This window comes from Fomitiporia mediterranea (assembly GCF_000271605.1).
Source record: "Fomitiporia mediterranea MF3/22 unplaced genomic scaffold FOMMEscaffold_8, whole genome shotgun sequence".
Taxonomy (NCBI): domain Eukaryota; kingdom Fungi; phylum Basidiomycota; class Agaricomycetes; order Hymenochaetales; family Hymenochaetaceae; genus Fomitiporia; species Fomitiporia mediterranea.
Genome location: NW_006760393.1, coordinates 2,954,894 through 2,982,238, shown reverse-complemented (window position 1 = coordinate 2,982,238; position 27,345 = coordinate 2,954,894). Strand labels below are relative to the sequence as shown.

Here is a 27,345-nt window from a genome sequence, read left to right as displayed (position 1 = left end):
TGTTGCTGGATTAAGGTATTCTAGAAAGCGTTCAGCACCACAATCACGCATATTGAATATAGTGGAACACAACACCAACGTAAATCATACTAAATACGGAACGAAGATCCTAACCCCATGGAAGTCGTACCAGACGGATCTTTGCGGTTGGCAGGTTCAATGTCTCGACATGGCTCTAGCAGAACTAAATTGGACGATCGAGTTCGGAGGAAAACTATTGTTCACTTGCTGCTGGACAAGTCCGTTGACTGCGGGATACGGAAACAGGAACAGCAATGGAGCCGCTAAGAAAATTGCGGACTGTGCGTACATGGTGTTGTACCAAATGACCTGAGTAAGATGGAGAAAGCGGAAGGCATTGACGCCGGCACCTCTAATATGATGTTAGTTAAGATGGCGGCCCTCGGCTTTCACAGGTTAGGACGGTAGTAGAGAGTGGCCATCGGTGCGTCAATGTCGGGAACAGTCCGTCAAGGCACAGTCAATTCAATGAACCCGGGCAGTTCGGAGTACTCACAAAAACGTTCGCCAGTTTATTTTCACGAAGCCTTGATGTTAACTTGTTGGTGTATTCAATGTCTTTTCGAGATCGTGTTTATGAAGTCGGGTCTGAGGTGCGAACACAACAAGGGCGGTTGGGACTGATATTCGCCTTCCTCATAGCACAGAAGATGCGGTGCGAGGAAACCACTTTGAATTAGTTTCGAAGGCTATTATCTGAAATGTTGGGCGGTACTTGCTAAGTTGCAAGGAGGGTTAAAGTGGGCAAAGCAGCCCATGACTTGAGGTGACTTTAGCTAGTCACGTGTGACTCATCAATCGTGGACACTCTGGAAACTTGAACCTCGAGATCTCAACGTACCTGCTTACATTCTAAACTAAACAGTCCATCACTGGGGCACATATCACCCAACCGCACGAGACATGGCACTCAATTGGGCAATGCTTGACCAGCAGAGGAGTCCGATACCTCTGTTGAATGAAATCACTATCTTGACGATTGACGACGGCGCTGAGATAACCCTCATCATCCCAAACACACCTCCCTCTGAAGGATCGTCTGGTGAGGGAGTAGGGGGCGAGAAGAAGTTGAAAGAGACGGGTCGAATATATCTAACAGATCAGCGGGTGCGTAAATATGGATACTGTTCCATTGCAACTAATGGTCCTAATGTCAACTCGAATACATTCTTGCATCTAGCTCATATTTATTGCATCGCCCAACCCAACATTCGAGACTCTGACAGTTCCGCTCGCATCTATTCTTTCCACATCATTTGAGCAGCCTGTATTCGGTACCAACTATCTTTCAATCGACATCAAACCGTCGCCAGATGGTGGGCTGGCATCGGGGACACGCGCTGAGATCAGGTTTAAAGATCGTGGAATGTTCCAGTTCGTCAGCACGTTGGAGAAAAGTCGTGAGCGCGCGATATACATGAAACGTCAGGCGGCAAGCGACGAGGATACACTTCGTATGTCTTCAATGATCTATCCAATGGCGATCTTTACTGACCTGATACGGGCTGATAATAGCATTATACGACTCCCGCAGCGCTGATCGTACGCCAGAGCCATCAAGCTCGAGAGCTCCTCCAGCACCCGTACCGGGAGAATTGCCGCCTGGTTATGACGCCTAGCTGTCTACGCCATTGTATTTTTTGGTTATACGTAGAGAAATGAATGTAGGACAATGTATCACACGTATGAATTAATAATCTGGATGGGCTCAATATGGCTTGTATCGCTTCGATTCCTTGAGCTTCTGGACCTTTTCCAGGTCCTCTTGCCACTTTTTCTTGAGATCGATCAATTCTGAAGAAAAATGATCACGTCAATTTAGGGTGATAATGGGGGAGTACAATTTGTCAAACCTTGTCTCTTCTTCTCGTGCTTTTGGAAGGCATAGAAGCCTTCTTTCTCCATACCCTGCTTCTTTTTCTTCTTTCCTTTTACACGCTCGGATGTTTCGCCCGTCACCTGGAAGCGCTTGCTAGCGATAGCGACTCCCCCACCCAGGGTCTGACCATACGCCCCGCCACGTGTAACCAATGTGAAGCCGTCTTCGTCGACGATTGCTTCGCCTTTCCGGTACTGACACTTCTTCTTTCGTTGTTGCTCTTCGTAATCGTACAGAGCAATGGCACTTTCTGCATGTGTTCGCACTACATCGAGCGGAGGTCGCATAGCTGAATGCAACGTTTTGTAGTGTAATAGGCCCCGGTGTTCGGTAGATTGTGGCCAAGGTCTCGGAGTATGGGGTGGTGATAGAGCTTTGGAAAGAGACGAAGAGTCCAGAAAAACAACGAATGCTGTTCTACCTGTCCTGCGAAAGGTTCGCAGAGACGAGGGAGGCAATGATACAAGAGTTGGTCGTTGATTTTTATCCTTCACCTTCTTGGCCCTTTTCACGGGACGTTCTTCGTCTACGTCCATGCTCTCATCATTGGGCTCTTCAGCCTCGCTTTCGCTCTCGTCAATGGCATTGAGTGCCTCTTCCTCTGCCGCACGTTGATCGAATACAACTTTCTCTACTAAACCATCTGGCTTGAAAAAGAGTGAAAGTTCGCGTTCCGTCGCGTCAGGTGGGATGTTCACGAGAAACAGTGTCCGCTCCTTCGGTAAGACGTCAGATACAGGTCTGTCTGTAGTTTTCTTTTGAGCAGTGTGTATTTTAGCGTAGAGTATATGAGTCGCATCCTTTGAGTAGACAGCAGGTAAAACAGCAAATCCCGAGATGGTTTCAGGTAGATTTCCCATGGTCAGCAGAGGTTCAGAGAAAGTCCACTAGACTCAGACTCAGAGCCCAAAATTTCTGAAAAGTGATCGACGGGTTTATGACATAATAATGCATTACGTACGCGATTGACTTCACGCGTCGCGCTCACGTGTTTGACCTTGTTTAGCACGCGTCTTCAACATCCATTGATTGAGCCAGCGACCATTTCCTCCTCGTCTCACTATCGAGCAGGTCGCTCAGGTCGCTGGAGCCATGGCTGCTCCAGCTCTATTCTCTCATCATTCCTCAAACCCGCTAGAGGTGCCAACGTCTGACCCTCTAAATGCGCGCTATCATGCGCAGCTAGAACAGCAGAGGGAAAAGAAGGCGGGTACTCTAGCGCCCTCATCGGATGACCCGATCGATGGTTATAAAGTTGAGGACTATCAGAATCACATATTCGGGATGTTCCCGGGTATACCACCCAAGCCGAGGCGGGGAAGATATGAGCCTGCGCCCACACTAACTGAACGAGGGGTGGCACATGAGCAGATCCCCGATAACCAGAGTGACGACGAACTTGAGATCGTACACAGTCAGCAAGAAGAAATTATGCAAATTCAACCGGTCGAGCAACTCATTGACGAGGAGGATGATATCGTGGATGTTGATGACGAAGTACCAGACACTCAGCCAGTGGAATTCGAGGATGACGAACCCGAAGAACCACGAACGGACGAGGAGATGACCATACTCTTGAAATCACCAGAGGAACGAGAAGAGATAGAGGATGAGATCGCTGATCTTGAGGACGCTGTCCCGCAACTGACAGAAGACTACAAGATTGTGGACCGACTCGGCACTGGTACTTTCTCGTCTGTTTACAAGGCACTAGACATTTCCTATGAAGCCAAATGGCACAATAGCTGTTGGCAAGGTCGTCATCCTCCTTCATCATCCGCGCGCTATCAGTCCACCCCTCCAACGTCTGGATCCAAGGTCTTTGTCGCAATCAAGCGAATTTACGTTACCAGCAACCCAGAGCGCATACGCAATGAAATTATGATTCTTGAGGATTGCCGAGGCGCTCGACACGTTTCTCAGCTTATCACTGCTTTCCGCCACCGTGATCAAGTGGTTGCTGTCATGCCGTACCATCACAATGATGACTTCCGTGATTTTTACCGAACATTGCCTATGTCTGGGGTCAAAGCGTACTTCCGTTGCCTGCTGCGCGCATTGCGCGATATTCATGCACGAGGGGTCATTCACCGTGACGTAAAACCTGCAAATTTCTTATTCGACTCTCGTACTTATATTGGAACCCTTTGCGACTTTGGCTTGGCTTGTGTAAGTATCTAATGATACACGCAATTTCACGCTACAGCTCAACGTATTTGACAGCGTGTTGACCTTGATGCGAAACACGGGCACTGCTTGCATACTCCACCATCGCGGGAGTATCTACATGGCCAAAAGAAGTCGGGTAAACTCATTGATACCAATCTCGTCAAGGCCATGCAGCGCGATGCACGACAGAAAGGCACCTTGCCGTCTGATCGAGTCGGATATCTTGAGAAAGACTTGAGGTAATTTTAGTGGCCTAACTGGGCCTTCACCATCTGACTCATTTCTCAGACCTCATTCAAAGGCTAACAGGGCAGGAACGCGCGGTTTCCGAGCTCCTGAAGTTCTATTAAAATGCAACGATCAAACAGGCGGTGAGTTGAATGCTACAGAACCCATCCAGATGCTGAGTGAAAGGTATAGCCATCGACATCTGGTCCGCTGGTATGATTCTTCTATTCTTCCTAACCGGCAAGTTTCCCCTTTTCCAATCGAACGACGACATTGAGGCTCTCATGGAGATTGCCGCTATTATTGGCAAGAGGCGCATGGAAAGCGCCGCGACACTGCACAGTAAGCATAGCAGATACAATCTATCCCATGATCCTTCTAAGTTATAATACCGTAATAGATCGGACCTTTGCCACAAACGTACCTGCTATTACTCGGGATGGCATGACGTGGCGCGAATTCGTGGAGAAAAACAACCCAAACATTCTTGACATACCTACACCTCCAAGCTCTCCATCTTCCTCTACTTCCAACCCTCTCGCCGGGTCTTCCGACCCGGACACTTACATGCGAGACCTTGAATTGGCTTTTGACCTCCTCGACAAGCTACTGATGCCCGAGTCTATCAGTCGGATCACCGCGCGAGATGCCCTTTACCACCCCTTTCTTGCTGGACTCGATAATACGTCTAACTACTCATCCTCTTCAGGAACGAGCTCAAGTTTGGTAACAGACCTCGGGGATGATTCGTTCTTCCCACATCCGCACGGCGAGGGACAATGTGGCCACTACCACTCTGTGGATCCGGTGACAGAAGAGCACTATATCAGCATTCCAACTTCTTACGGCATCATAAACCGCCGATTGGAGGCAGGCGAAGGTGTTCCGATAGGAGACCAACCGTGCGAATTCCACGCGAACTTAGAAGAATTCCAAAACCCTTGCAAAGCCGAACATGCCGATCTTACCAATGAGTCGTTCCGCGATTGTCTAGAAGTCGACGAGGAGCTCGTCGTTGCGAGCTCTTCTACTATGGAATGACAAAAGTTTGTCACCCTTCGCCTTATCCGTTTTATTTGTATCACGTATTCTTCTTGCACGTCTTTCGGACCTTTATCAGTCAATCAAAATCAGGACCGCATTTCTAACGCATTACACACAGCTTTCTTGTTGCTTTCACTTATTTCATTCAATTAACGTCACTCCATCATTTATGCACTTGTTGACTTCTACCCAAAGATTCATGTTCCCTCTCTGTATTGCACACGCTTTTTATAATGAATCGATCAAGTCAGAAAAGGATGAACTGGACTCTCATGGACATGCCTATTAGCACTGTCGCGTACGTTAAGCTACGCCATCATCTCACACCTACCATCCACAGGACGTACATAATTGCAAAATCGATAAGAGCGGTTATCAATCATGCCGGAGTGAAGCAGCCCTTATACAAGTACTTCTTATCCAATGAAAACGAGAATCCAACTAGTCACGGGTTCCCTTCACCCCTGCGTTTCACTCATCACATTCCCATCTCTCTCAGGCGGCTAAACTACGTGCAACTGTTTATCAATGAAAGTCGAGGTGTTGGGGTAGTGGCGTAATGGTAACGCGTCTGGCTTCGATTGCCGTTCTAGCGTTTCTTCACAAAAACGTGGTGCCCAAATCTCTAACCAGAAGATTGCAGGTTCGAGTCCTGTCTGCCTCACTGGGATGTAGGTTCCAATGTTTTTATTTGCGTGTACTGTGATGGTGTTTTGCCTGAAAACAGTTCGTTATCAGCAAATTGTGGTTTATGTGATTGGTTTGGGCAGAGGACTGCCTTGTTTGGCAGTGATTTACACCACTACTCAAGTCTATTGCACGTGACTTGTATAATTTTCAATGACATCATAGATGTGCATGGAAGCTTTACACCTGTTTGCATAAATAATGAGATTTTTCGATTTTGAGCGACGTAATGTAATGTAAGAAATCACATGATTTTTTAGACTTAGAGGAAATTCGTGGGCACAAGATAGTGAATGAGACACGTTGTGCCAGTGTCTATGCATATATTTTGAGCTGCTACAATCATGAGTAACTGCTGCATCAGTAGAGACCTCAAAATCTGCTGTCTAAGACTGTATGACCTCAATATTCTAAGCTTGGACAACATTCTAAACTGTGTGAGATTCTCTTGGGCTACTTTTTTTCGCATTTGCAAACTCTGGGAAGAAACAGGCAATGTCATTTGCCCAACAACTGCTTGTCGTGCTCGGCCTCGGAAACTCCATACAGACGACCTATACTACCTAAGACAAGTGACTTTGTTGTCAGAATCTGGCACAATAGCAGCAGAGGAGAAGCAACTTTGATAGAAGTAAGACATTATAGCAGAATAGAATAGCAATAGACAGGTTGAAAAGTTAGGGACAGGTAGCAGGAGGTAGACTGTATGCACAGACACTGGCACAACGTGTCTCATTCACTCTGTCTTGTGCTCACTATTTTCCTTCTAAGTTCAAAAAATCATGTGATTTCTTACTTTTCTTCACTTTGCTCAAAAATCAGAAAGTCTCATTATATATGCAAACGGCTGTAACTGAGTCAGACTGAGACAACATAAAGATCGTGATTCTTTGTTCCTTTAGAAATCCTTGGACATTGACAATGAAGCATTGAATGGCGAATAATATTTGAATTTTGTATCAAATAATGCAAATAATGTTGCTCTTCTAAATTCTCACGTACACTTCTAAATTCTCACGTACACTTCTTCCCTGGTATGATCTTTTGAAACGTCTTTCCCAGTCTACTTTTCCCACCCTTCATGACACCACTCTCCATCAGTGCAGTTACAAATACGATGAATTCTTGAAGACCTGCGACCTCTGTACCAGCAGGGACCATCTCTACTGCTGGCTTTCCAGTATAGTTGTACACAATTGCGACACGATCGGCTGATGGTATGGTACGGACAATAGCGTAGAATATTTCTTGAACGAACTCGTATTGTTGCCCGTTAAAAGTGAGGACTGCTCCACTGTCGAACGAACAAAATAATCAGCTTAGCAAAGAAGAACTGGAAGGAAGGAATTGATAGGTGGAAACGTACGTGTTCCCCGGCGCACCCTTATGAATAAACTTCTTCCCCTTCACCGGAAAATTGTCCCCGTAAGCCACCTCCCCATCCTCATACTTTGCAAGGACGCCTCCCGATGCATCAAGCATGACCAAATGACGTGCACCATCGCTTTGGAAGCGATAGAGAGGAGCGTTGGTATGGTCGATTACTTCTCCTGTACAGATGCCAGCGTGTGTTGCAGTGAAGCGCACGACGTTTGGGTTTGACGCATCCGCGAAGGGTGGCCCTCTCGGGTTGAATCCGCCCATTGGGTCAGATCGGTCTGGGACAACGTAACGTCGTTCTTGATAGCTTGAGGACATATTCTGTGTTCGCCGAGTTTGGCAGACAAGTTGACCCAGATGATGTAATGAAGTGGAGAGTCTTGCTTTGGACGAGTGAACGGGGTTAAGCAGTTATGCCTACACACGACGTGGAGAAGCGAAAGACAAGAGAAGAGACTGAGTTATCCTTGAACTGACAGGAGTAGTCGGGTATCAACGAAAATCGAAGAATGGAAATGCACATGCATCTGCTGCAGAATGACTCCGACGCGACGGCTTCTCTAGTGCCTCGGAGAAGACAGTTGACTACATAAGCCATAGGCCATACTTATCAGTGATTTGGTACTGAGCCTAGCGACCGCTGTGCTAGATAAATGTACTGTCATTCATGAAAGGGCTTCTTCTCAACATTGTGCATTCTGAGATTCAACTAGAATGGGTAGTGATTCCTATTCTGTGAGAATTTTGACAGTTAGGTCAACTCGGACGGCGGAAAACGTAGACCGATAGGAGTATGCTTACTAATAATCACTGTTTCCCAGTCTCGATATAGGATCTCAGAGCTGTCGAACTCTTCGTGCATAGTGTTGATTCTTTGGGAGGAAGACGTGGCGGTAACGGATCAACATTCATTGAGAACGTTTTTAGGCACGTTAGCTTATGATGGCTTGGCAAATGACAGCAACTGTCAATTTTGCTGACCCTCCTAATGCAGTCAGAACCTGTATGTCTGTGCACATTCTAAAGATATGCAGTAGAGTACACTAATTTTCATCTACTTCAAGATTTTTCGTTCCTATTCCGGCAGTCATCTAACCAGCTAGTATAACTGTCCAGCTTAAGGGCGGTCAAGACTCAACAATAGTACTCCACTGACGTTCCATGTCTGTTATGAGCGTAGCATGAAGATTAAAAAAAGTATGAAGTATGTAGTTTGGGTGCTGGATATTGTGCACGAGAAGGTTGGAGAGGTTAGAAAGAATTCCTAAATTTTGGTAAAAGAACTTCTGAATTCCCCGAAGAATTTCTATCGGAGACTAAAAATATAGAAAAACGCGTCGCGACGCGTCTGAAGTCCTTTGTTTTTCTCTCGCGTCAACCTCTGAATAATACTCGACTTCTCGCTCGTCTATCCATTCAAATTCGAGAATGGCAGTAAAACGTAAATCCGACACCACCTCTGTTGCTGCATCCTCCAAGAAACGCAAATCCACTTCTTCCTCTTCTCCAGAATACACGTTCGCAAAATCTCTCATTACCAGTGTTCTTGCCGACCCAAAATCATGTTCTCTGGACTTTGATGTCAGCGACGGAGATGCCGTTCGACAGGTTCTCTGTGACATAGCGAACTACACACGTAGCTTAGAAGAAGAAGTCGAGGAGTTAAAGACAGCAAATGCCAATGGTACCAGAATCGAGAAAGAAAAGTCGCCAGAGGAAATGAAAGTAGCAGTTACGCGTCTTACAGATCTGATTGTTCGTGGAATCAAAAGACAGCTCACAGTACGTACTATTTTTCTTTTTCTTCACCGAGCGAGCTGCTAATTGCTCGCCAAACCAATTTTCTCACGCATACAACCAGTGGAAGCCAAACTGCAAGACCAATTCTGCAAAGTTCGTCTTCGATGGTCTCTGTCCCGATCCGCTCGTCTTCGGTGCAATACTCAAACTTGATGGACCGCCAAAGTTCAAGCTGAAGAAAATGTCCGGATCCGAGTTCGAAGGACTCGTGGGGGAGATTGTCGGCTCAGCGAGGTATGCTTGATTTTAACCTCTCATTCACCACTATACTATCGAGACTAATTGAAAAATACCTAGATACAATGATCTATATATCACAAAGTCAGATATTAACATCCGATACAATGCCGATTCAGGAGAGTTCAAGATCAGCGGATGTTATGGTATCTCGCCGGTTTGACCGAGTCGAAAGCCATACAAAACCTACTAGGATAGAGGAAAAGGAGTTACATAGTTTACACGATAATCGGCATATGCTAATACAGTCGACGCATACTGTTCGTACATGAAAAGTAGTGTACATATCCCATACTCGAAACTCATTCGTAGAGTAGGTCTTCATTGGGTGGCTGCTTTCGCTTCTTGCTCATCTAATACAAGAGATTAGTAGTATATCTTAAACAAATATTAAACCGAGTAAATTTACCTCGTTCCTGAATTTCTTTAAACCAGAGCATCAAATCATCCCTCAGGAGTTGCAAGATGAGCAAGGAGTCACGGTATGTCGCATCCGGCATTTGGTCAAGAACCGCCACCGCTTCATCGAACGCGTGTTTGGCAAGATGGCATGCACGTTCTGGGCTATTCAAGACATCACGATAGTACACGGCAAAATTTAGCGCAAGTCCGAGTCGAGTGGGATGCGTGGCTTCAAGTGATCCCAACGCGAGCTTATATGCAAGTTTGTATGCATCAAGTGAGGCGGCTGCATGGTCCTTCCTCGTGTCGCCGCGAGACAATTCGGCCAAGTATCGATAATAATCTCCTTTCCTAATAGCGTCGACGTCCTTAATTAGTACCACAAGTCATACTAGAAGAGGAAAGTTTTCACATCTTATAATAGAAGACCGTCTCATCACCGGGGTGTGCAGCTGGGATGAGTGTGTTCGTGAGCAGCCTCAGAACGTCTTCACATGCCTCAGCAATTTCGCGTTCAATCCGCGCACGTTGCTGCCGAATTAATGCAAGTTCGCGCTGCGAGGTAGACTGCTTCGGTCCTTCGACTTCTTCGATGTGTGCGACTGCACGCCAACCATTTCGCAGCGAGCCTGTCACGTTCTTGTACGCAACGGACAACAGACTGCGTTCCTCGATGGAGAGACGAGCGTTGGAGAACTTGACAATGCCCTTCACGTACTCTAACATTTCTGACCTCGGTTTACGGCGTGTGAGCAAATACCCGGATTCGTGAGTAAGGAAGACGAGAAACTTACCCGGGTATCTATCCGCGGATTCGGCAACTTTTGCCAGGTAGACGCATTCCTCGCGAGACTTTGCAGCCATGATCGCAATCCGCTAGCAAGGTAGGTACGTACGCGGGACGGTTAGATAGATAGAGTACGATGGGTACCTATCCTTTCGCCGAGGTTCCGTCTCGACCTTATATTATAGTACAGGGCACTGCCGCGCCGCAGGGCAGAGGGCCTGCGGAACTCGAGTAACATGACATGGTACGGCGGTCGAGAAGCCCTCGACCTTCGCACTTCGTACCAGGCAATCCTTCTACAGACCATCGGAGCGGTGCAAGTCTTGTTGAGATGATCATGTCCATATCCCACGAGACAAACGCGCGGCTGAGATGAAAGTGATTAATAGCGATTGGGCAGAGGGTACTAATATCAGTCAATGGATAAGGCTCATCTAGAGAGGCCTGAAGGGTAAGGGCCGAGGGTCGGCTTTAAATCGAAGGAGGTGATTAGACAGAGAGGGAACATGAGATGATGAGGTGGCGTTTGTGATATTATGGAGGCGCGCCTGTGATGACAAGTACCCTGTGCTTCGAGTACATATGACTGCCTATGAAGAGCCCGGCGCTGGTAGGAAACGCTCCGAGACCCTAAATCGAGCGGTAGAAGGATGAATTAGTCGCACACATTGTTGATCACAGGACTCCATGAGTGGCAGATACCGAGTGTTACTAGAAAGTCATCAATATTTATGCCGTAACATTCTGACATATAGGGTGAGCAGACCCAATACTCGTAAAAAAAGCTGCTCTATACGTACCACAACAACAAGTAGTAGTCCCAGTCGTGTTATTGGAAAGGGCTGCAAAAGGCACCACGCCCAAGTTACACATACATTCCAGAGTCGCGTTGGTGGAAAATACAACAGGCCGCAGTGAACTGTGGCTCTTCGTATATTAGCTTCAGAGAGATTACAAGGTGCACAGCCCGTCTGGAGTTTGCCCGCGGAACAGGGAGAACTGACGCTTCCTCCGAAATTAACAAATACGATGGTGTATGTAACTAAAAAAGTTTCGTTAATCTTAAAGTTTGAAGTCTAGAGGTATGTGACTTACCTTCTTTATATGGGAACCTGAGTTTCATTAGAGATCTTGGTCAGCAAGGCAGTCACTTGCACTTTCTTTCTTTGACGACCACCATGCCAGTAAGTCTACCTGAAGCCCTGCGCTACTTTGCTATGTATTTGGCTAACAAACGTTTCAGAAACACTACTGTGATTATTGCGATGTTTACTTAACACACGACTCAGCCTCAGGTATACTCTTTCTCCATCTCTTATGAATTACAACTGACATAGCACTCCAGTGCGTAAGGCACACAACAGCGGCAGGAATCACCTTGCGAATGTCCGTGATTATTACGCATGTATGTTGACTGCTAGTTGACTATTAAGGCATCCCTAACCATTCTTTTCTAGCTCTCGGGCATGACAAGGCGCAGAGCATCATCGACCAGATCACGTCTGCATACGATTCTGGAGGTGGTCCGCCTCCCGGAGGATTCAACTTCGCTCCTCCGCCGAGTGGTTTCGGTGGACCACCGCCATTCGGCGGTTTTCCCGGTGCAGGTAAATATATCCTTCTCTTCTGGGCCAGTACTGCTTCTGACATTCTTACGGTGTAGGTGCTCCTCCCTTTCCTGGACCTGGTGGGTTTGGTGGACCACCTCCTCCGGGCATGATGGGCGCTCCACCATTTCCTCCTCCTGCCGGCATGGCGCCACCTAACTTTCCGCCTGGAGGTACGTTCCGTTCTTGACTAGAATTGCCAGAAATTTAAACTCACCTGTAGTAGCACCAGGTGCTCCACCCTTCCCTCCACCAAACGCAAATGGGCAACCTCCATTCCTTCCGCCTCCAAATTTCATGAATGGTGCTCCTGGCGCACCGGGACAGCCGCCGACCAACTTTAGCCCTCCACCAATGAATGCTAACGGTCCGCCACCACAGAACTATGGACCTCCGCCTGGTTCAAATGCCTCTCAACCAGGTGGCCCAAATGGTATTCATCCTGACAGGTTAAGGATGATGGGCCAATAATAGCTGGACAATGCCTTTGGCGATGTGTATTCTCATACGTTCTCTTTCGTACTCAATAGCTGACTGGTCCTCCGAATACGAATATGACGTTTCAGACGTCTGATTTCATCACTCCTTATCAATATCCTCCGTTGAAGACAGTTGAAAGGAATACTCACCATGATCATGGCCTTGCATGCACTACCTTCCGGCATGAGATCAAAGCAATAGTAGACTCGGGTCCTTCCAAACCCACTGAAGTTCTTTGGCGATTTGGCGACTGATATAGTATTGCAGTTGCCCCAATAACACCTAACTTTCTACGAAATTTAGGTTATGCAAACCGGACTTTTGTCCGACCTGCCGAAGTGTATCTCCTTACTCGAACGGAGACGATCTACAACATCTAAACGTACCTTACGCGTGTCCGACGCTTAATCGTTTCCGTTGGAGCAAGAACATCGAAGCGTCCGGCCGTCAGCTTACCATTATGGACCGAACTAACCGGCGAGCTTTGCCTTGTCATCGCCAACGCCGCTGACGTGTTGGCTATTTCCACTGTTGTCTGCTGATGGCCTGTTCATTCTGTTCTTCTGTCTTGGCAATAACGGTGATGTTATATTTGCTTTCTACTATCATTTTAGGAAGTAATACTGAGGTTTGGCGTTATTTTTCCGACGAAGGTTGCTGGAAAACCTTGCGGCGTCCGTGCGTGTTCGTTGGTGTTGTCGTTCTTTCCCAGATTACCGATCTCTACTGAATTGTCTGAGAGGTTTTTCCAATCAAGCTTGAAGATTTTCCCCCACAATTTGATGATCGGAGCCTTATCAAACGTACTTTGCAATCTTTCGTGGTGATTTTCTCAAGAGACGGCGGTATAGCCCTTGAGCACGATTCAGCCTTCAATTGATGACAAGAACTATGTGCAAATAAAGGGTTGACCCAGTAATGGGATCGCTGAGGAAATACTAGAGACTTTTTTTGTGTCGGGCCCGAACGGCGTCAGAATCTCAGCTTTGCTAAGACATGCAAGGGCATGGCAGACTTCTTGTGCCTTGATCTATGTGATTACCACAATTCTCTTTGTCAAGACTCTTGTGTCCGGTTTGTGAATGTGTTTGATTAATGGGTTCCGCTCCAAGGCACGTACTGCTCGGACCTATGGGCTTCGAGCACTTGTTGATAATCTGCTTCCTATGATGTGCTGTATACATATTCTCTTGATGTCCTTCTTGTGCAGAACTGACCTTTGTTTGGATCATTTTTCTGGGCTCGGTTCTTCACACGCTCTATTGGCTGTTTGTTGTCTTCCAATTTTCATTTACACTGAATATGGTCTGCTGAGTCTGATGCTTCGAGTTAGCCGGTGCCAACTTTGTAGGGGCTCGTGTTCTCGTAAGACAAACATGTGCGCACGGACGCATCGAAGGTCCTACTTCCGTGTATAAAAGGAGGCCTGTCTACGTGTTTTGATCTCTAGTCGTTGAACTATCCATCTCCGACTAACAAGCTCCCTCGAACCTCCCGTTCCGAACTCATCCCATAATGCTTTTCACGAAGTACATTGCTTACCTCGCTCTGCCCATCCTTGCGGTTGCCACACCCATGCCCTTGCCCGGCGGAGGCTCACCGACATCCAAGCCTCCCGCGACGACGATCACCGTCACAGCTACCGCTACAGAGACAATAACCGGTGGTCAGTGCAACACCGGCCCGATTCAATGCTGCAATTCCGTCCAGAAGGCGGATAGCTCGGCAGTTACGGGTATTTTGGGCTTGCTGGGCGTTGTCATCCAAGACATCAATGCGCTTGTCGGGCTTACTTGTGACCCTATCTCTGTTATTGGCCTCGGTAGTGCTGGATGGTACGTAGACAATGCACGTGAAGTCTTATTTAAATACGTTTTAACTTGATTTGTCCACTTAGCTCCGCCACTCCCGTTTGCTGCGAGAATAACACTTTCAGTAAGTCTAAGATTTTCATTTTCATTTTCACCCTTTGGATCGGTTGATCACTGACTATCATTGGCTTTAGATGGCCTCATTGCCATTGGCTGTGTCCCGATTATAATTAACCTTTGAGGTGTTTATTGTTCGACTTGACGGATATGCCTTGATGCACTTGGGAGTTTCTCATGAATATATATACCTTGTTACTCTCAACGGTTATTCGGGATGTACTGCTCTGTTCCTCACTTGGGTCTTTAAATAAAGACTTGCTCTGTCCTCGTTTGAATAACGACTTAGAAAGTTTGGGATTTAAAATTACAAGTTACCAAATGAAGCACATGCCTATCACTTCGTTAGTTGATCAGGTGGATGAGATACTATACAGAAAATCACAGCAGGGGTTTTTTTTACATACAAGAATGTTTTTGGACTTAATCAGTCAGTGCCGAGAAAGGCGGATGAAGTGATTTCCCTTCACTCCTGTTTCTCGGTCCAGAAGCTCGGAAGGATCTGTAAGATTTTCTCTGCATACCAGAATGTGTCTTCTTCAGAAGAACGACCCTTCTTTCCAGTGCGTCCACTCCCACGGGAGCTGATCTGCACGTCGCACCCCTTATCCTGCCCTTCCCCACAATCCGGGGGCGCGACGGAAGCAGTATCAGCAGCATAATTGGGTATGATCTGCACGAAAGTCCCGCCGAGACCCATTCTCTTTCCCAAGGCGAGATCCTTGGCGACTTTGGGGTCGATGAGCATGGTGATACTGTCTTTGGCAGGGTCGTGGCGTGGAATGCGGGGTTTGGCAGCACTTGAATCGGTGTTATCAGAAGATATCCTTGCCCATGGATCCTCGATCAGCTCTGGTGGCTGGATCGCCGCACGGGGCGCACTTGGTGCTGCGAACGTCGGGTAGGGGTTGAGAACTACCTTTGCGAACTGGCGGAATAGATCGCTTGAGGTCATTGTTCCTTCTCCTTCATTCTCGGACTTCTCGTTCGTTTTGGGAAGCTCGACACTCGAGACGTAGCGAGTTGACTCTTCGACATACCCAACAGTGTGCGTGATAGGGAGACTGGTCGGTCCAAGGAGTTTCATCAAAGAGTGTTCATCAGGATCGGCCCATGGATTCCCTGTTTGTGTCTCCTCCGGCTGTGCCCACGAATTATCACCCCATCCTCCCTCTTGGTCTTGCTCGCCAGTTGTCGACCCAGCACCCCAACCTCCAGTACCTCCGGTATTATCGGCACCCCAGCTACTAGTTTTCTCCGACAAAGGAGGTCCAGCTTCATTTGCTTCCTCACCGCTAGCACTTGCAGTCCCAGCTGGTCCGGAAACCATGTCTGAAATGATAATCCCACCACCTTCTTCTACTTCAGCTTTGAATTGTGTCGCTGAGTCCTCCTGTGGCTCCGAGTTCTCCTGATCTAGATCGAACGACCACGTTACTTGTTTGACTCGACTACCATATATTGCCGTGAGACATTTGGCAAGTTCATCGGGAATATTGACTCCAATTTGCATCGTTAACGGTAATTCCTCTTTTGCTCTCCTTGCAACTTCAAGGGCGCGCTTAAGAGACGGCTCTTCCTCATATAAAGCACGAGTTCCTAAAAGATAATTCAGAAAGAACTCGATAATGCGTGGTGCATCGCGCAATGCCATTCTCTCCCTGTCCATTTGTCTGTCCGTTAGCGGAGAATAGCAGACTAAGAGTCCATCACCTACCACATCATCCCGCAGTCGCGAAAGTAAGACGAGAAGAAAATTTTAGTAGCTAGATGAGGGTTTTCTATAAAAGCTTCAACCCGACACTCTTGTAGCTCTCTGACACGTTCAATCCTTTGCTGTAGACGCTCGTCGGGATCCAAGGGCGTTGATCTTTCTCCCAATTTATGTTTCCTGTCATCGAATGATTCAATCTTGACTGGCTGAGACTCTGAACCTTCGAATGGCTTCGAAGGAACATCATCGTCGCTCCCCTCGTCATCCTGATTTTTATTTTGCATTCTGCGGTATTTTGGGCGAATACTGAAATCGTTAAGACCAACGAAATACATGAACTAGATAAGAATACGTAAGCATATGTATATAACCTGTGTGCACAAGACTCACTTTGAAATACCATTCGTAAAGACGCAGCGAAATTGGCTCCCAGTCATGGACCTGTTTAAACTCCTCGACTGCACGAGATAAACGAGCCTTTGGATGGGACATCCTGGCAATGTAACTTGAGCACTGACAACGGTATAAATGTCAATTAAAGGAATCTCACTGGTCGTAAATTTTAGCACTTCGAATCCTCTGCGCCTCGCCTTCTTCCCACTGATAAATGGTTACACAAGTTAATATAATAGGTACAGCAGGACTGGAGCAGGCAATAATTACCTCTTCCCACCACACGTTTCTTCGCAGCACTTCTTTGCCACTGGTAGTCTTCTTAATTTTTCTCTTTTTTTTCGGAACGCCTTCGTTGTCATGTGTAACTGGTAGGCGAACTGTTGGAATTCCCAAACTATCTACTTCGATGTCGTCATTTAGGGGAAGTTTTATTCCGGACGGTTTGAAGTCCTTGAATGGAATGATGGTCACCCCGGTAGGAGGCTCAGGGAATGGCGGCCACTTATAGTAGGGTATCCCGTTTGGATCCAGCTCTGCGCCTCTGTCGTTTACTTTAATCTCTGGTTGTTTCTCCGCCATCCCTCTCAGCGAGTATATGCGCGTAAGAAAAGAAAGTAGGGAAATGAAATAAAACTCAAAGGCGTAACGAGTAAAGTACTACACAAAGTAAAGATTGGACGTGAGATTAAGAGTCTAATCGGTGAGACTCGTCAGATAATAGTGGTGGTCCAGACAAAGGCGCAAGGCGCAGTCGGGCGTCTTTATGAACGCGTGGTAGTGACGTGACTTTAATCACGTGCTCGTGAGTCTCGCGTAACGTCATGGACACACGATCACGCATCGGCATTGACTCCATCATTTCGACGACGACGACGCGGTAACCTTCGACCTGTAGAGTCAAAGGGCATTTTGGCCTTGCCAGTTCTGCCATCATCAAAAGATGGTCTTTGACAAACTCTTTGGAAGGAGCAAGGGGAATTCAGAGCCAAATACTTCTGCCTTAGGCAGTGCTCTTCAACAGACGCAATTACGCACTCCATCGCCGACGGCTTCAATTTCAGTTGGCACAGCTCCTCCCCAGTCCCCTGAGGTTGGGCTTGCTGGAGAAGCAAGAGGAGTGAAGCGCTCTCGGACCTCTTCACTAGATCAGAAGACCACTGGTCAAATTGTTACCGATATCCTTACTCGAGAGCAAGTCGCACCTCCTACAAGTCCTGCTGAACTACTTGCACGCGTCAAGAAGGTGCCACCAAAGACTTTGCACTCTTATGTCGTGGCACATTTACCACATACACCTCTGGAAGTGAGCGAAGCACTTATGACATTCTTTGCGACTTTGGTTCCTCCCCCAAGGGTTCACTGCGTACGGTGCCATAAAGACTATACCGAGGTCGAGAATACCGATCGTAGCTGCCTTGTACCTCATGATGATGAAAGCGCAGAAGTCGAGTACGTCGGCAACTCAAAAAGCAAAATTGCTGGCGTTGTCGGCAGTACGTACGAGACCCTATGGGGCTGTTGCAACAAAGTAGTCGAGGTATGCGTCGAGTAACTTATAAGAATTGTCCTGAATATGGAAGCTGAGAGAATTTCGATCATGTAGGGTGATGGAGACCAAGGCCCACCGGACGGATGGTGCTTTGAGGGATACCATACTACAGATATCAAAAGAGCGCGCTTTCGAGCGGACTCGACTATTCACGACGACAAACTAGTATCATGCAAGCGTATGCGTTGCTTCATTACTGGTGAGAGCGCCGCGGGCTCGGAGCGTGGTCGAAGTCAGCGTGCGGCAGCAAGGAAGAACCTCCGAGAAGCAAGTGACGAAGAAGAGGACTATGATGAACGAGAACTTGTGCGTGAGGCTAAAGCGCTGGCAGAAGGAAGCGAAACCGACGAAACCGGGAGTGTCAGAGCGAAGAAGAAGGCTTCGAAAGGTCGCAAGCGTAAAAGTGAAGCTATGGAAGTGGATGCCGCAGGTGACGGAGGCTCGGAAGGTCGGGGTGGCGTGTTGGCATCCCCGTCGACCTCAAAGCCGAGGCCGAAAAGTAAGGCAGAAAGCATGAAGCCCAAATCCGTTGCAAAATTGGACCTAGGCGTGTCGGATTCTGGCTTACCTGCAGGGAGTCCTCCTATCGCTACGGAGGGTGGGGATGTGGACATGGCCGTCCCTGAAAGCGAGTCAAAGCCAAAGCCCAAAAAGCCGCGGAAACCGCGAAAGAGTACAGGCGCGGGCGCTGATGGCAAGTACGTCCCGCCCAAGGGTGAAGTGGAATCAAGTGACTTCGATGAGGACGATGACAAGCCAAAGCGCAAAAAGGCGAAACGGAAGTCGACTGCCTCTACTGCGGCCCAGCCTACATAGGCTTGTAGCGCGCAAGCATGCCACGATACTAACGGCCTCTCCTCAACTCCCCTCGCATCTTTCGTCTCTCCGATTATTTCTGGATTAGGACGCTCATCACGTCGGCGTTCGTAACCATCTTCGCTTCCCTTAGGATTATCCGCTCTGGGTCCCTTCGTGAAGCTTGTTTTGCTTCTCTTTCCCGAGCTATGATGTCCAAGCGTCATGACTTTCCAGTTTTGGCGTTTCCTCCAATAAAAAAATGATTTCTGACTTCTCTAACCTTCACACATGTAAGCGACCAACTTTCTGGCCGTCCCCCCGTCCTTGTCAGACCACAATCCTTACCTCTCATCTCCGTCTCTTCTAACACTCATTGAAATGGCACACGACACAATCCTTATCTCTCTCCTCGCAGAAATTTATGCTCCACTTAGTTATATTGTCTTCCACTCCTTCCTTATCTTCTTGGCTCACTCTTTCGGGCTTCTTGATATATCTTACTCACTATTGATATCCCTTCCGGCGGAACAACGCCGTTATACAATAGGTCTATAGGATATTTCAGTAGTGACTTATAAACCCCTAAAAAGTTGCAGGGAACGAAGCGACTGCTTAGCCACATCAAAGCGACCCGTTAGCACCGCGCGAAACATTTCAAAAGTCGTTGGCAGAGAAGACACGGCGTGAGAGTGTCCACACTCAAAAAAGAAGTCTGTCGACAAAAAACTTTCCAAAAAAACTGGGTATTAGACAGTTTAGACCCCTGAAATTTTTATTCATTCAACCTTCTGGGATGTGAACGGTGATACCGCATGTAGCAGCATGTAAGATAGTTTGTATTCGTACGTATGAGGATGTGCGCCACTGACATGCTTACACCGGTGTTTGTAAAGTAGGGGAAGAACACAGGAATGCGAGGGCGCCGGAATCATGAATATTTCTGAAGCCGGTCCAGTCGTGGAAGCAGAGAGAGCTTCGAGATGCATTCGGAAGCTCTCGGGTTCGGCAGGGGAAGAAAGGAACGCGGTGAGGTTGTCAACGAGGATTGGACGATGTTTCCTTGAGGACACTTTCGTTTGGGGGAAAAGAAAATTCCCTGTAAGTGCATACCTTTCAGGTTGGAAGCGTCTGTTTGAAAATGCCCACCCCACTACCGCCCTGAATATTTGTGATAAGGCTAGTGATGTATTGGCGTGGATATTCATAGAGCACTCGCCTTTGCTACAGCTTTACTAAGGAGCCGTGCTGCCTCCAAATGCAAGAGCGTAAAATTCTGTATGGAAGTCTACAACTTGCTGTCTGTTGTCTCGACACGTACTTCTGCATGGAACTCGGCAGAGCTCCGAAGCATAAAAATAGGCTATCAACGACCAGGCAAGAGCGCCTGATGAAATCAAAATTAACGTGTTATCACCTTACGCGAAGTAACGTCGGCGGAGAGCTCGGTTGAGGTGTAAATGCAGAAAACTACGCTGACCACTCTGGACTCGACCAACTTATCTCCGGGACCCAATACATTTCATGGAACTATCCGAGTCTTAAAGTTGCTTGAACGCCTTCAAGACATAAGCTTCCACGAAGTTGGACCCACCTGACTACCAAACAGATGGCTCGTGAAGCGTCCTATGAATTGATACGCTTCAATTTGAGTTGATCAAAGTCAACAGACGCCTTCTCGCTTGGAACCGTCAAAATTAATGAATAGAAATCAATGATCGGGCTGTAGACAAAGGCGTTTTGTATGACACTACCATAGTATTGATACTATCCATATCTCCGGAGAAAGAGGTGAGTTCCGACGTCCTCAAGGCGAGCCACAAGACTTCATGGTGGCACATAAGACCGCTCCACATTTTGGTTGCCTCCCATTCATTTAATGCATCCGCTGTGAACGGTCAATAGACGGAGAAAGGAGTCGTCATATAGAAGAAATGACTCAGCTTGACTGCTGCGGAAAGATGAGTCGAGCAGGCGCATGATACCGCAGGCTATGACATTGACCGGTATTGACGAACCACCTCCAAATGAGAGAAAAATGTTATAAAAAAAGACTTCGTTAGCCGGGAAAGGAAGGCTGCTTCTTGACTTCTCCGAGCTAGTACCCTAAAATGCGATGAAAGCCTAACAAATACTTCCCCGCATGGTCTATATGCTATTGCTGAAGTGAGTATCTCGACAATCGCACGTCAATAATTACGGAAAACGCCACGGCCGCGGTTCGGACTTCCTCGAGGCGCTTGAGGGTCTGCTAATGGAATATCAGCTGGAAGCATGGAAAGAAGCCGAGCAATTAGGAAACCTTAAATATGAAAGGTATAAAGGGGAGGGGACACTTTGCACGACCCTTTGCAACTGTCGCTCAGCAGAGAGGGGGGAGCTAAGTTCATGTCAAGGTATGAATTAGTGGCAAGGTACCTATCCGTCTTTTGACTTATTACTCAGCCACCCCCTTCCCCCTGCTCAGCCCCTCTCTCCTTCCTCCGTCTCCTTCAGCTTTGGGAGTTCTCCTCACCTACTCACGAATATTCCTCAAAAACCCGGTACATTCGATTGCGACTTCAGGCCGGGCCAGCCGACACGCCGTTTTCACCTGGATCATCGCTCGCGCGGCAATTCCGAAAGCGATGCTGAGACCGGGTGTTTCGGAAGCGGCTCGTCGGCCTGAACGAGCTTTTGGGTGTGCGTTTCTCGAGGGAGTAAAGGAAACGAGTAGTCTTCTTCCAAGTCCTTGTATAACTCGATGACGTGTGTTGAAATTATCTGGATAGTGGACGTCATCATAGGTATGGCATCTTCTTCTTTGTTCGCTCGCCTTCGTCGGGCAGTGTCCATAAAATGGATTTTTCTTCTTAAATCTGAGTCCATATCCGGGCCGAACCCCTTTGATCGAAGATAAGTAGCGTGTCTGACAGTCGAATAGGCGAAAGCATATTTAGTGAACTTTATTCTTAGTTCCCCTGATTCGATAATGCGGACATCAAGCATTAATAAGGCCATGAGACTGACCACCATCAGGCCTTGCTGACAGGGAAGTCAAAGCACCAAGATCCAGAATACTTAGCAGTGTTGACGCGGTGAAGGCGGGGCGTTAGGGTAGTTTACATCCGCTTATCCAATTCTTCTTGCATAAAGTTCAGAGGACCAACTCATGCCGAGACCAGGTGATGTATAGCAAGAATAGCACCGCAAGGTTCCAGGGAGTACGAGATGATGCAGGAATTTCTTAGAGGAATACGGATGATTATGACAACCGGCGGTATGAGCACATCCCAGTTTGTGCGATCGGCGCCTGATCGTCGTGTTCACGTGACTGTCCCGAAATAGGCTCACGCTGTGAGTATGCGATGTAATGATACCTGACAAGTGCCTGTTCGACAGATGAGCGTGCGACGACGAACGGTGGGTGCTGGACATTGATGTGCACGCGAGCTGGATGGCACCGCGGTCGGGAGCAACTACCATCACCATCGACGCTCGGCCTCTGACGCCTCTACCGAGCCCGGCACGTTTCTCCTTCAACGTGGCCAGTGTTTCTGGGCAGCAGTCTTCTCGTGAGACGTCAGCTGCAAATCTTACTTCACGAACATCCGCCTTCCCGCCCCTCTCACTCGACATTATAAGAATTCCCCGCAGTAGTCGATCGACCGTCTACCGTGCATCTCGTGTCTCTCCCTGACTGTCTGCTCCCCCTTGCCCCGCAATGGACGCGGAATATGGCCAAATCAACTATGCAGACATGGAACCCGAATACGATATGGAATTCGCCCGATATGGTCCGAATCCAATGGAGCTCCCCATGTCTCCCCCTTCAACTCCACCACTCGATGCTGGAGATGCAGAATTCAGAAGAGAATTATCCCCATTTTCTGAGGCATCCTCAATGACCAGTGTGACCAGCACCGATTCCGTCGGTAAGCGTGAATTGTAGCCGCGCCGGGCTGTATTGGGCAGATTAACTATTTCGCAGGCTATTATCGTGAAGAAGGAGGAAGAATGTTTCCAAACCTGGTCAGTAGCTGCCCTGGACTCTTTTCTTGACATGAAACTGATGAGTCGTTGAAGCCGGACGCTCCCACCGTGCTACCGGTTGATTCTGCAGAAATGCGGCGTCTGTCAGGTCAATACAACCTCGTGAAGCTTGTCGTGGGCGACAATCATTTCGAAGAGATCCACGAGCTTCTAAATCCCCCATATGAAGCGAGTATTCGCGTTCTGGACGTCATCAGCAATTCTCCTTGGTAAGCTTGTGCTTGGGATTGGTACATTCAAAGCGCTCAACCCGCGCAGGATTGACGAAATGGCAAAGGAGTACCCACACGTCAAATTCACTGGGTGCAACCTTGTCCCAACAAGGCACCCTCATAGCCCGAATATCCAACTTGAGGTCTATAACCTTCACGATGGATTCCACGGCAGAGACGAGTCTTACGACATGATACATATGTTTGGGACATTTAAATTTGTATGTCCTAGTTAGCTCCTATTTTTATAAGCGACTAACTTTTAACTAAACAAGAGCCGCGATTTCAAAGGCTGGCTCCGGGAAATGCGACGGTTGCTCAAACCAGGAGGGATACTGATAATAATTGATATGGAAATGGCAGTCTGGCTCCGAGGTATGTAATCCCGAGAAGCGAAGCTAATAGGATTAACCACTTTCCCGTAGACGGCTCCGATCCTTACAATGTTATCCCTTCTATATGGGAATACACTGCCCGTATGTGCGAGGGTCTCTACGCTCAAGGCATTGACTTGAGGGATATGAACATGACTGGTACTTGGCTACGCGAGATGGGCGGCTTTTCCCAGGTAGAAGACACAGTGACAAGCTGCCCTGTTGGAGACTGGGAAGAGGACGAACTTCAAAAGGAGATCGGCACAATGGCGCGGGAAAACATCATGTCTGCACTGATTGCCACTCACCCGCTCTGGTACCGCGCGGGAAAGACGCAGGAGGAGATCGATCAATTTATCACCGCTGCTCGCGCGGAGCTCTATGAATCAAACGCGGAGTTGTTTGAACGTCTATTTTATACATTCGCTCGGAAGGAAGAGATGCCTTTTGAGGATGAAATTTAATCTGTCTCATTGTAGGTGGACGTTTTCTTTCCACGAACTCTGTACGATTGAGTTCCTCTTGATAGAGTCTCATTACATACACTTTTTGAGCACTTGTATTGTATTCACTGGTACTGTATGTCGATTATATTGGGGATACTCTCCTGTTCCTTGGGTTTCAACTCACTTTTCTCGCTGCTGTACTGTGGTTTATCGTCTTGTTTCATGTCTTTACCTTGACCTCAGATACGCTTCAGTTCATCTCGTTATCCTCTCTACTACACTGTGGTTCACCGTCTTATTTCTTATCTTTGCTTTGACCTCAGACATGCTTTCATCCACATGCAACACGACGCCACTTGTCAACTTTCCTTCCTTCTCTCACTATCCCACCGTTTCATCCTCCCATATTCGCTTCACACACCGTGCCTATTGTCGTGCAATGACGAAACCAAGCATATCCTAGACAGCTACTTGCCTGGCGTTCTAACGCCGCCGCGCCGCTGCAGAGAACCCAGATTCACCGAGGGCTGATTTATGGCATTGGCACGTCTGATGCCTGTAATCGCGATTCTCGAGAATCATGGGATCCGCAGTACGTGCGGTTTTGCTGGATGATAGGGTGTAATTTGCAAACGGAGCACGCGGTTTAGATTTATGATTCTGTTCGTTCTCGTTTTCGTTTGAAAACACAGTGTATAGTAGATACCTAATTACACAATGAAATTCTGTCAGGAAGTTTAGAGTAAGTGTCTTAATGCCTTTTATTGTGAGTGGGGATTAGCAGGGCAGTAATAGTACAATGACTATGAGACATTGATATCCAAAATAAGTTACTAAGCGGGGTTACCAGGAAAGGTAGAAAGCAAACCCAGCATAACCATGGCCAGACTACACTGTGCCAGTAACCTGTCGAGCTGCCTTAGAAATAGGGATCTGTGGAGCGACATCATTAACGATCTTCTCCGCTGTAGTTTTATCAGAAGGTTTCTTCCGCGCAAGCTCCTCCCATTTCTCGAGTTCCTCCAGGATACGTTGATGACGCTCTCCATTCATCGGATGACTTCGAGCAAAACCATTCCGCTCTAACCACGACTCTTCGCTGTCTCCCGGCTTGGCTGCGCTTACATCGGGGCGGTGTTCAATACGGTCGAACAATCCGTCAACACCCCATTTGCTCAAAGCAATACGCGGATCTATACCCGCGCCAAGAAGGATGCGCAAACCTACGAGATCTGCTTCGAACTCTGCAGCGCGGGAAGCGCAGCTACTCGTCACGCGAAGTCCAAGTGCGGAGTTGACGCGGATAAGTTCACCAAACCAGTCGTTGAAAGCTGGGCCGAAGATAGCGGTGAGCGGGTAGACCGCGGTTCGTATCACTGGCGATGCAGATACATCATCAACGAAACCGAATCAGGACAAAAATATTATGATTTACTTACAATCCGTAAAGAAAATTCCAAGGCGCTCGTACATATCATTTGAGGCGCGTGTTTCGAGTGAATGAGACAATAGGAGGTGTCCCAACTCGTGAGCAAGGACTGACGCCAATTGTTCGGTGTCATGCTTCGTCGGCGGTGCGGGTAGGTTCGGGTTCTGTGGGGAAGAGACTACTGCCTGTTGGAAAACCCCGAATAGTGCACTGGACGCAGAGGAAGCAGCTGGTTTCTCCGGTGCAGAAGTATTCTCGGGTCTCCCGAGTATTTCGTCCAGCAACCCAGTAAAGACAACCACAACACCGGGCGCCTCTTCGTCTTTTCTTGATTCAGATTGCAATGCCGGACCGAACCCAAGACTGAAAGCATTACAAACGGGCGAATCAATGACCAAGAGTCCGTATCGCGTGACGAGCGGACCTTCCACATGTTCGTCTTCTGAGCGACCGTGGTGCTTTAATGCTGCGGGACGGATAGTCAATGGGTATTCAACCGGGGGAATAGCAAACCGTGTTGAGCCAAAGTTGACCACGTTGCACCCCTCGTTTACATCTTCAGATGTAAGGTTCACATGCCTTACGCCGTCTTCGAGTCGTGCGAATGTATTCATCACCCATCGTGCACGCCAGTCGACATTTGGATCCAGCACGGACATTCCCATGAGTGTACCCGGAGGACCAGCTTCTTCCCCGCAGGCCGCGCGAAGGATTGCGAGCCAATCGCGTGCTGTGGTCGTATCAAGATGGGCACCAGGTACAGACCCTGGGCGTAGAAACTCTTCCACGAGACGGGCTTCTTCGTCCGAACTCATCATTATGACCCGCCAGCGACCCCATACTGGTGTTCGTTCAAGAGACGCTAGAGTAGCAATGACAAGACAAGCTATGGGTGTTGCGATACAGACAATTGTCGTCCGACGAAAATGCCAACTGTGTTTCTTTTTGCCGGAAGCTTTCTGTTCAGCTCGAATCCTTTCGTATTGTTCTGGACCATGCCACCACTTCAAGATACGCCTTCCTTGTAGGCGAAGAGATGCGATGATCGCGAATGAGATGCGCCCGATCGCGGTGATAGCCTTGAAGACTGTTCCGGATTTGAGATACGCAACAGCAGAGGCAAAGATCTTCGCTACGAAAGTGCTCTTCACAAAGGTGACTACAGCGCCAGTAGCTTTAAATACAATGCTCGACTTCAAGAAGGCGATAATGGGTGCAATAAACACAGGAGCGCTGATGAGATAAGCAGATGGTTGATACAAAATGGGACCCGTTTGAATTTGAAGTGTCTTCAACACAGAAGACCTGCGAACATAAGTCAATCATACGTAGTTTAAAGAGATCTATAGTTCGTATTTTCATACCGAGTCCTGACCCGCAGTCCATCTGATCCCTTAACCCTCAGTCCAAACCCTTCCGCGAACTGTGATTTCTTCGGTCCACGAAGCAGAAGCCTACACAACTTAAGATGAAACAAGATCGTTGTATACCATCAAGTAGCTCACAAAGTGCTCCCATAATATGCATTCATCAACCCATCCCTCCTAGTTTGATTCGTGAACTGCACCTGCCATCCCCTCGACCGAACCGACGAGCCGATCCGGTTACGCGCCTGGTTCTCAAGGCAGCGGACCCCGACAAATGTCGAACGTGGCATTCAAAGCAGAGTATCATCTAACACAAGAAAGATTGGCATTGCGTACACACAGATAGCTTGTGCGTTAATGATCGTGATGTTAAGTCAATGTT

At 47.8% G+C, this 27,345-nt stretch overlaps 15 protein-coding genes and 1 non-coding gene across 16 annotated transcripts; 10 read left to right on the top strand and 6 right to left on the bottom strand.

Annotated features, from left to right (window-relative positions):
* Positions 1–169: 169 nt before the first annotated feature.
* Positions 170–645, top strand: FOMMEDRAFT_158836 (uncharacterized protein; the record flags this gene model as incomplete). The annotated part of the gene is made up of 3 exons (XM_007268898.1): positions 170–302; positions 394–445; positions 504–645. The coding sequence occupies 3 exons, from the start codon at positions 170–172 to the stop codon at positions 643–645; spliced, it is 327 nt and encodes a 108-aa protein (XP_007268960.1).
* Positions 646–924: 279 nt separating this feature from the next.
* FOMMEDRAFT_89738 (uncharacterized protein) lies at positions 925–1,561 on the top strand (the record flags this gene model as incomplete). Its single annotated transcript, XM_007268897.1, has 2 exons — positions 925–1,128; positions 1,202–1,561. The coding sequence occupies 2 exons, from the start codon at positions 925–927 to the stop codon at positions 1,559–1,561; spliced, it is 564 nt and encodes a 187-aa protein (XP_007268959.1).
* A 168-nt stretch (positions 1,562–1,729) lies between these two features.
* FOMMEDRAFT_90179 (uncharacterized protein) lies at positions 1,730–2,760 on the bottom strand (the record flags this gene model as incomplete). Its single annotated transcript, XM_007268896.1, has 2 exons — positions 1,730–1,815; positions 1,875–2,760. The coding sequence occupies 2 exons, from the start codon at positions 2,758–2,760 to the stop codon at positions 1,730–1,732; spliced, it is 972 nt and encodes a 323-aa protein (XP_007268958.1).
* Positions 2,761–3,258: 498 nt separating this feature from the next.
* FOMMEDRAFT_111674 (kinase-like protein) lies at positions 3,259–4,729 on the top strand (the record flags this gene model as incomplete). The annotated part of the gene is made up of 5 exons (XM_007268895.1): positions 3,259–4,069; positions 4,124–4,308; positions 4,358–4,440; positions 4,490–4,639; positions 4,698–4,729. Coding segments are annotated over exons 1-5 (1,188 nt in total), but the record flags the coding sequence as incomplete, so codon positions are not given.
* A 1,157-nt stretch (positions 4,730–5,886) lies between these two features.
* On the top strand, positions 5,887–6,005 carry FOMMEDRAFT_t58. The gene has a single exon. It is a non-coding gene; the product is annotated as a tRNA-Arg (tRNA).
* A 382-nt stretch (positions 6,006–6,387) lies between these two features.
* On the top strand, positions 6,388–6,594 carry FOMMEDRAFT_34508 (uncharacterized protein; the record flags this gene model as incomplete). The annotated part of the gene is made up of 1 exon (XM_007268894.1): positions 6,388–6,594. A coding segment is annotated over one exon (207 nt), but the record flags the coding sequence as incomplete, so codon positions are not given.
* A 370-nt stretch (positions 6,595–6,964) lies between these two features.
* On the bottom strand, positions 6,965–7,823 carry FOMMEDRAFT_22043 (uncharacterized protein). Its single transcript, XM_007268893.1, has 2 exons — positions 7,395–7,823; positions 6,965–7,322 (listed from the first exon to the last, which is right to left on the bottom strand). Exons 1-2 carry the CDS (start codon positions 7,724–7,726, stop codon positions 7,043–7,045), a joined length of 612 nt encoding a protein of 203 aa, XP_007268955.1. The 5' UTR covers positions 7,727–7,823; the 3' UTR covers positions 6,965–7,042.
* A 1,013-nt stretch (positions 7,824–8,836) lies between these two features.
* FOMMEDRAFT_158831 (uncharacterized protein) lies at positions 8,837–9,608 on the top strand (the record flags this gene model as incomplete). The annotated part of the gene is made up of 3 exons (XM_007268892.1): positions 8,837–9,190; positions 9,270–9,442; positions 9,506–9,608. 3 exons carry the CDS (start codon positions 8,837–8,839, stop codon positions 9,606–9,608), a joined length of 630 nt encoding a protein of 209 aa, XP_007268954.1.
* Positions 9,609–9,631: 23 nt separating this feature from the next.
* On the bottom strand, positions 9,632–11,645 carry FOMMEDRAFT_111670 (14-3-3 protein). Its single transcript, XM_007268891.1, has 5 exons — positions 11,435–11,645; positions 10,642–11,378; positions 10,260–10,575; positions 9,855–10,198; positions 9,632–9,798 (listed from the first exon to the last, which is right to left on the bottom strand). Exons 2-5 carry the CDS (start codon positions 10,709–10,711, stop codon positions 9,767–9,769), a joined length of 762 nt encoding a protein of 253 aa, XP_007268953.1. The 5' UTR covers positions 10,712–11,378; positions 11,435–11,645; the 3' UTR covers positions 9,632–9,766.
* Positions 11,646–11,812: 167 nt separating this feature from the next.
* Positions 11,813–12,815, top strand: FOMMEDRAFT_158829 (zf-U1-domain-containing protein; the record flags this gene model as incomplete). The annotated part of the gene is made up of 7 exons (XM_007268890.1): positions 11,813–11,818; positions 11,878–11,929; positions 11,980–12,039; positions 12,092–12,241; positions 12,298–12,414; positions 12,468–12,674; positions 12,772–12,815. The coding sequence occupies 7 exons, from the start codon at positions 11,813–11,815 to the stop codon at positions 12,813–12,815; spliced, it is 636 nt and encodes a 211-aa protein (XP_007268952.1).
* Positions 12,816–13,003: 188 nt separating this feature from the next.
* FOMMEDRAFT_169745 (uncharacterized protein) lies at positions 13,004–13,490 on the bottom strand (the record flags this gene model as incomplete). The annotated part of the gene is made up of 3 exons (XM_007268889.1): positions 13,004–13,051; positions 13,108–13,124; positions 13,197–13,490. A coding segment is annotated over one exon (159 nt), but the record flags the coding sequence as incomplete, so codon positions are not given.
* A 746-nt stretch (positions 13,491–14,236) lies between these two features.
* On the top strand, positions 14,237–14,979 carry FOMMEDRAFT_148103 (fungal hydrophobin; the record flags this gene model as incomplete). Its single annotated transcript, XM_007268888.1, has 3 exons — positions 14,237–14,556; positions 14,619–14,656; positions 14,727–14,979. The coding sequence occupies 3 exons, from the start codon at positions 14,237–14,239 to the stop codon at positions 14,771–14,773; spliced, it is 405 nt and encodes a 134-aa protein (XP_007268950.1). The 3' UTR covers positions 14,774–14,979.
* A 100-nt stretch (positions 14,980–15,079) lies between these two features.
* On the bottom strand, positions 15,080–17,470 carry FOMMEDRAFT_22040 (uncharacterized protein). Its single transcript, XM_007268887.1, has 5 exons — positions 17,027–17,470; positions 16,914–16,963; positions 16,754–16,856; positions 16,367–16,701; positions 15,080–16,310 (listed from the first exon to the last, which is right to left on the bottom strand). The coding sequence occupies exons 1-5, from the start codon at positions 17,336–17,338 to the stop codon at positions 15,116–15,118; spliced, it is 1,995 nt and encodes a 664-aa protein (XP_007268949.1). The 5' UTR covers positions 17,339–17,470; the 3' UTR covers positions 15,080–15,115.
* Positions 17,471–17,637: 167 nt separating this feature from the next.
* FOMMEDRAFT_22039 (uncharacterized protein) lies at positions 17,638–19,684 on the top strand. The gene is made up of 2 exons (XM_007268886.1): positions 17,638–18,296; positions 18,363–19,684. The coding sequence occupies exons 1-2, from the start codon at positions 17,700–17,702 to the stop codon at positions 19,122–19,124; spliced, it is 1,359 nt and encodes a 452-aa protein (XP_007268948.1). The 5' UTR covers positions 17,638–17,699; the 3' UTR covers positions 19,125–19,684.
* A 3,122-nt stretch (positions 19,685–22,806) lies between these two features.
* FOMMEDRAFT_158822 (uncharacterized protein) lies at positions 22,807–24,185 on the top strand (the record flags this gene model as incomplete). The annotated part of the gene is made up of 6 exons (XM_007268885.1): positions 22,807–23,017; positions 23,074–23,114; positions 23,169–23,344; positions 23,394–23,568; positions 23,623–23,722; positions 23,773–24,185. 6 exons carry the CDS (start codon positions 22,807–22,809, stop codon positions 24,183–24,185), a joined length of 1,116 nt encoding a protein of 371 aa, XP_007268947.1.
* Positions 24,186–25,055: 870 nt separating this feature from the next.
* FOMMEDRAFT_158821 (uncharacterized protein) lies at positions 25,056–27,253 on the bottom strand (the record flags this gene model as incomplete). The annotated part of the gene is made up of 4 exons (XM_007268884.1): positions 25,056–25,543; positions 25,607–26,901; positions 26,961–27,050; positions 27,102–27,253. 4 exons carry the CDS (start codon positions 27,251–27,253, stop codon positions 25,056–25,058), a joined length of 2,025 nt encoding a protein of 674 aa, XP_007268946.1.
* Between the last annotated feature and the right edge of the window lie 92 nt (positions 27,254–27,345).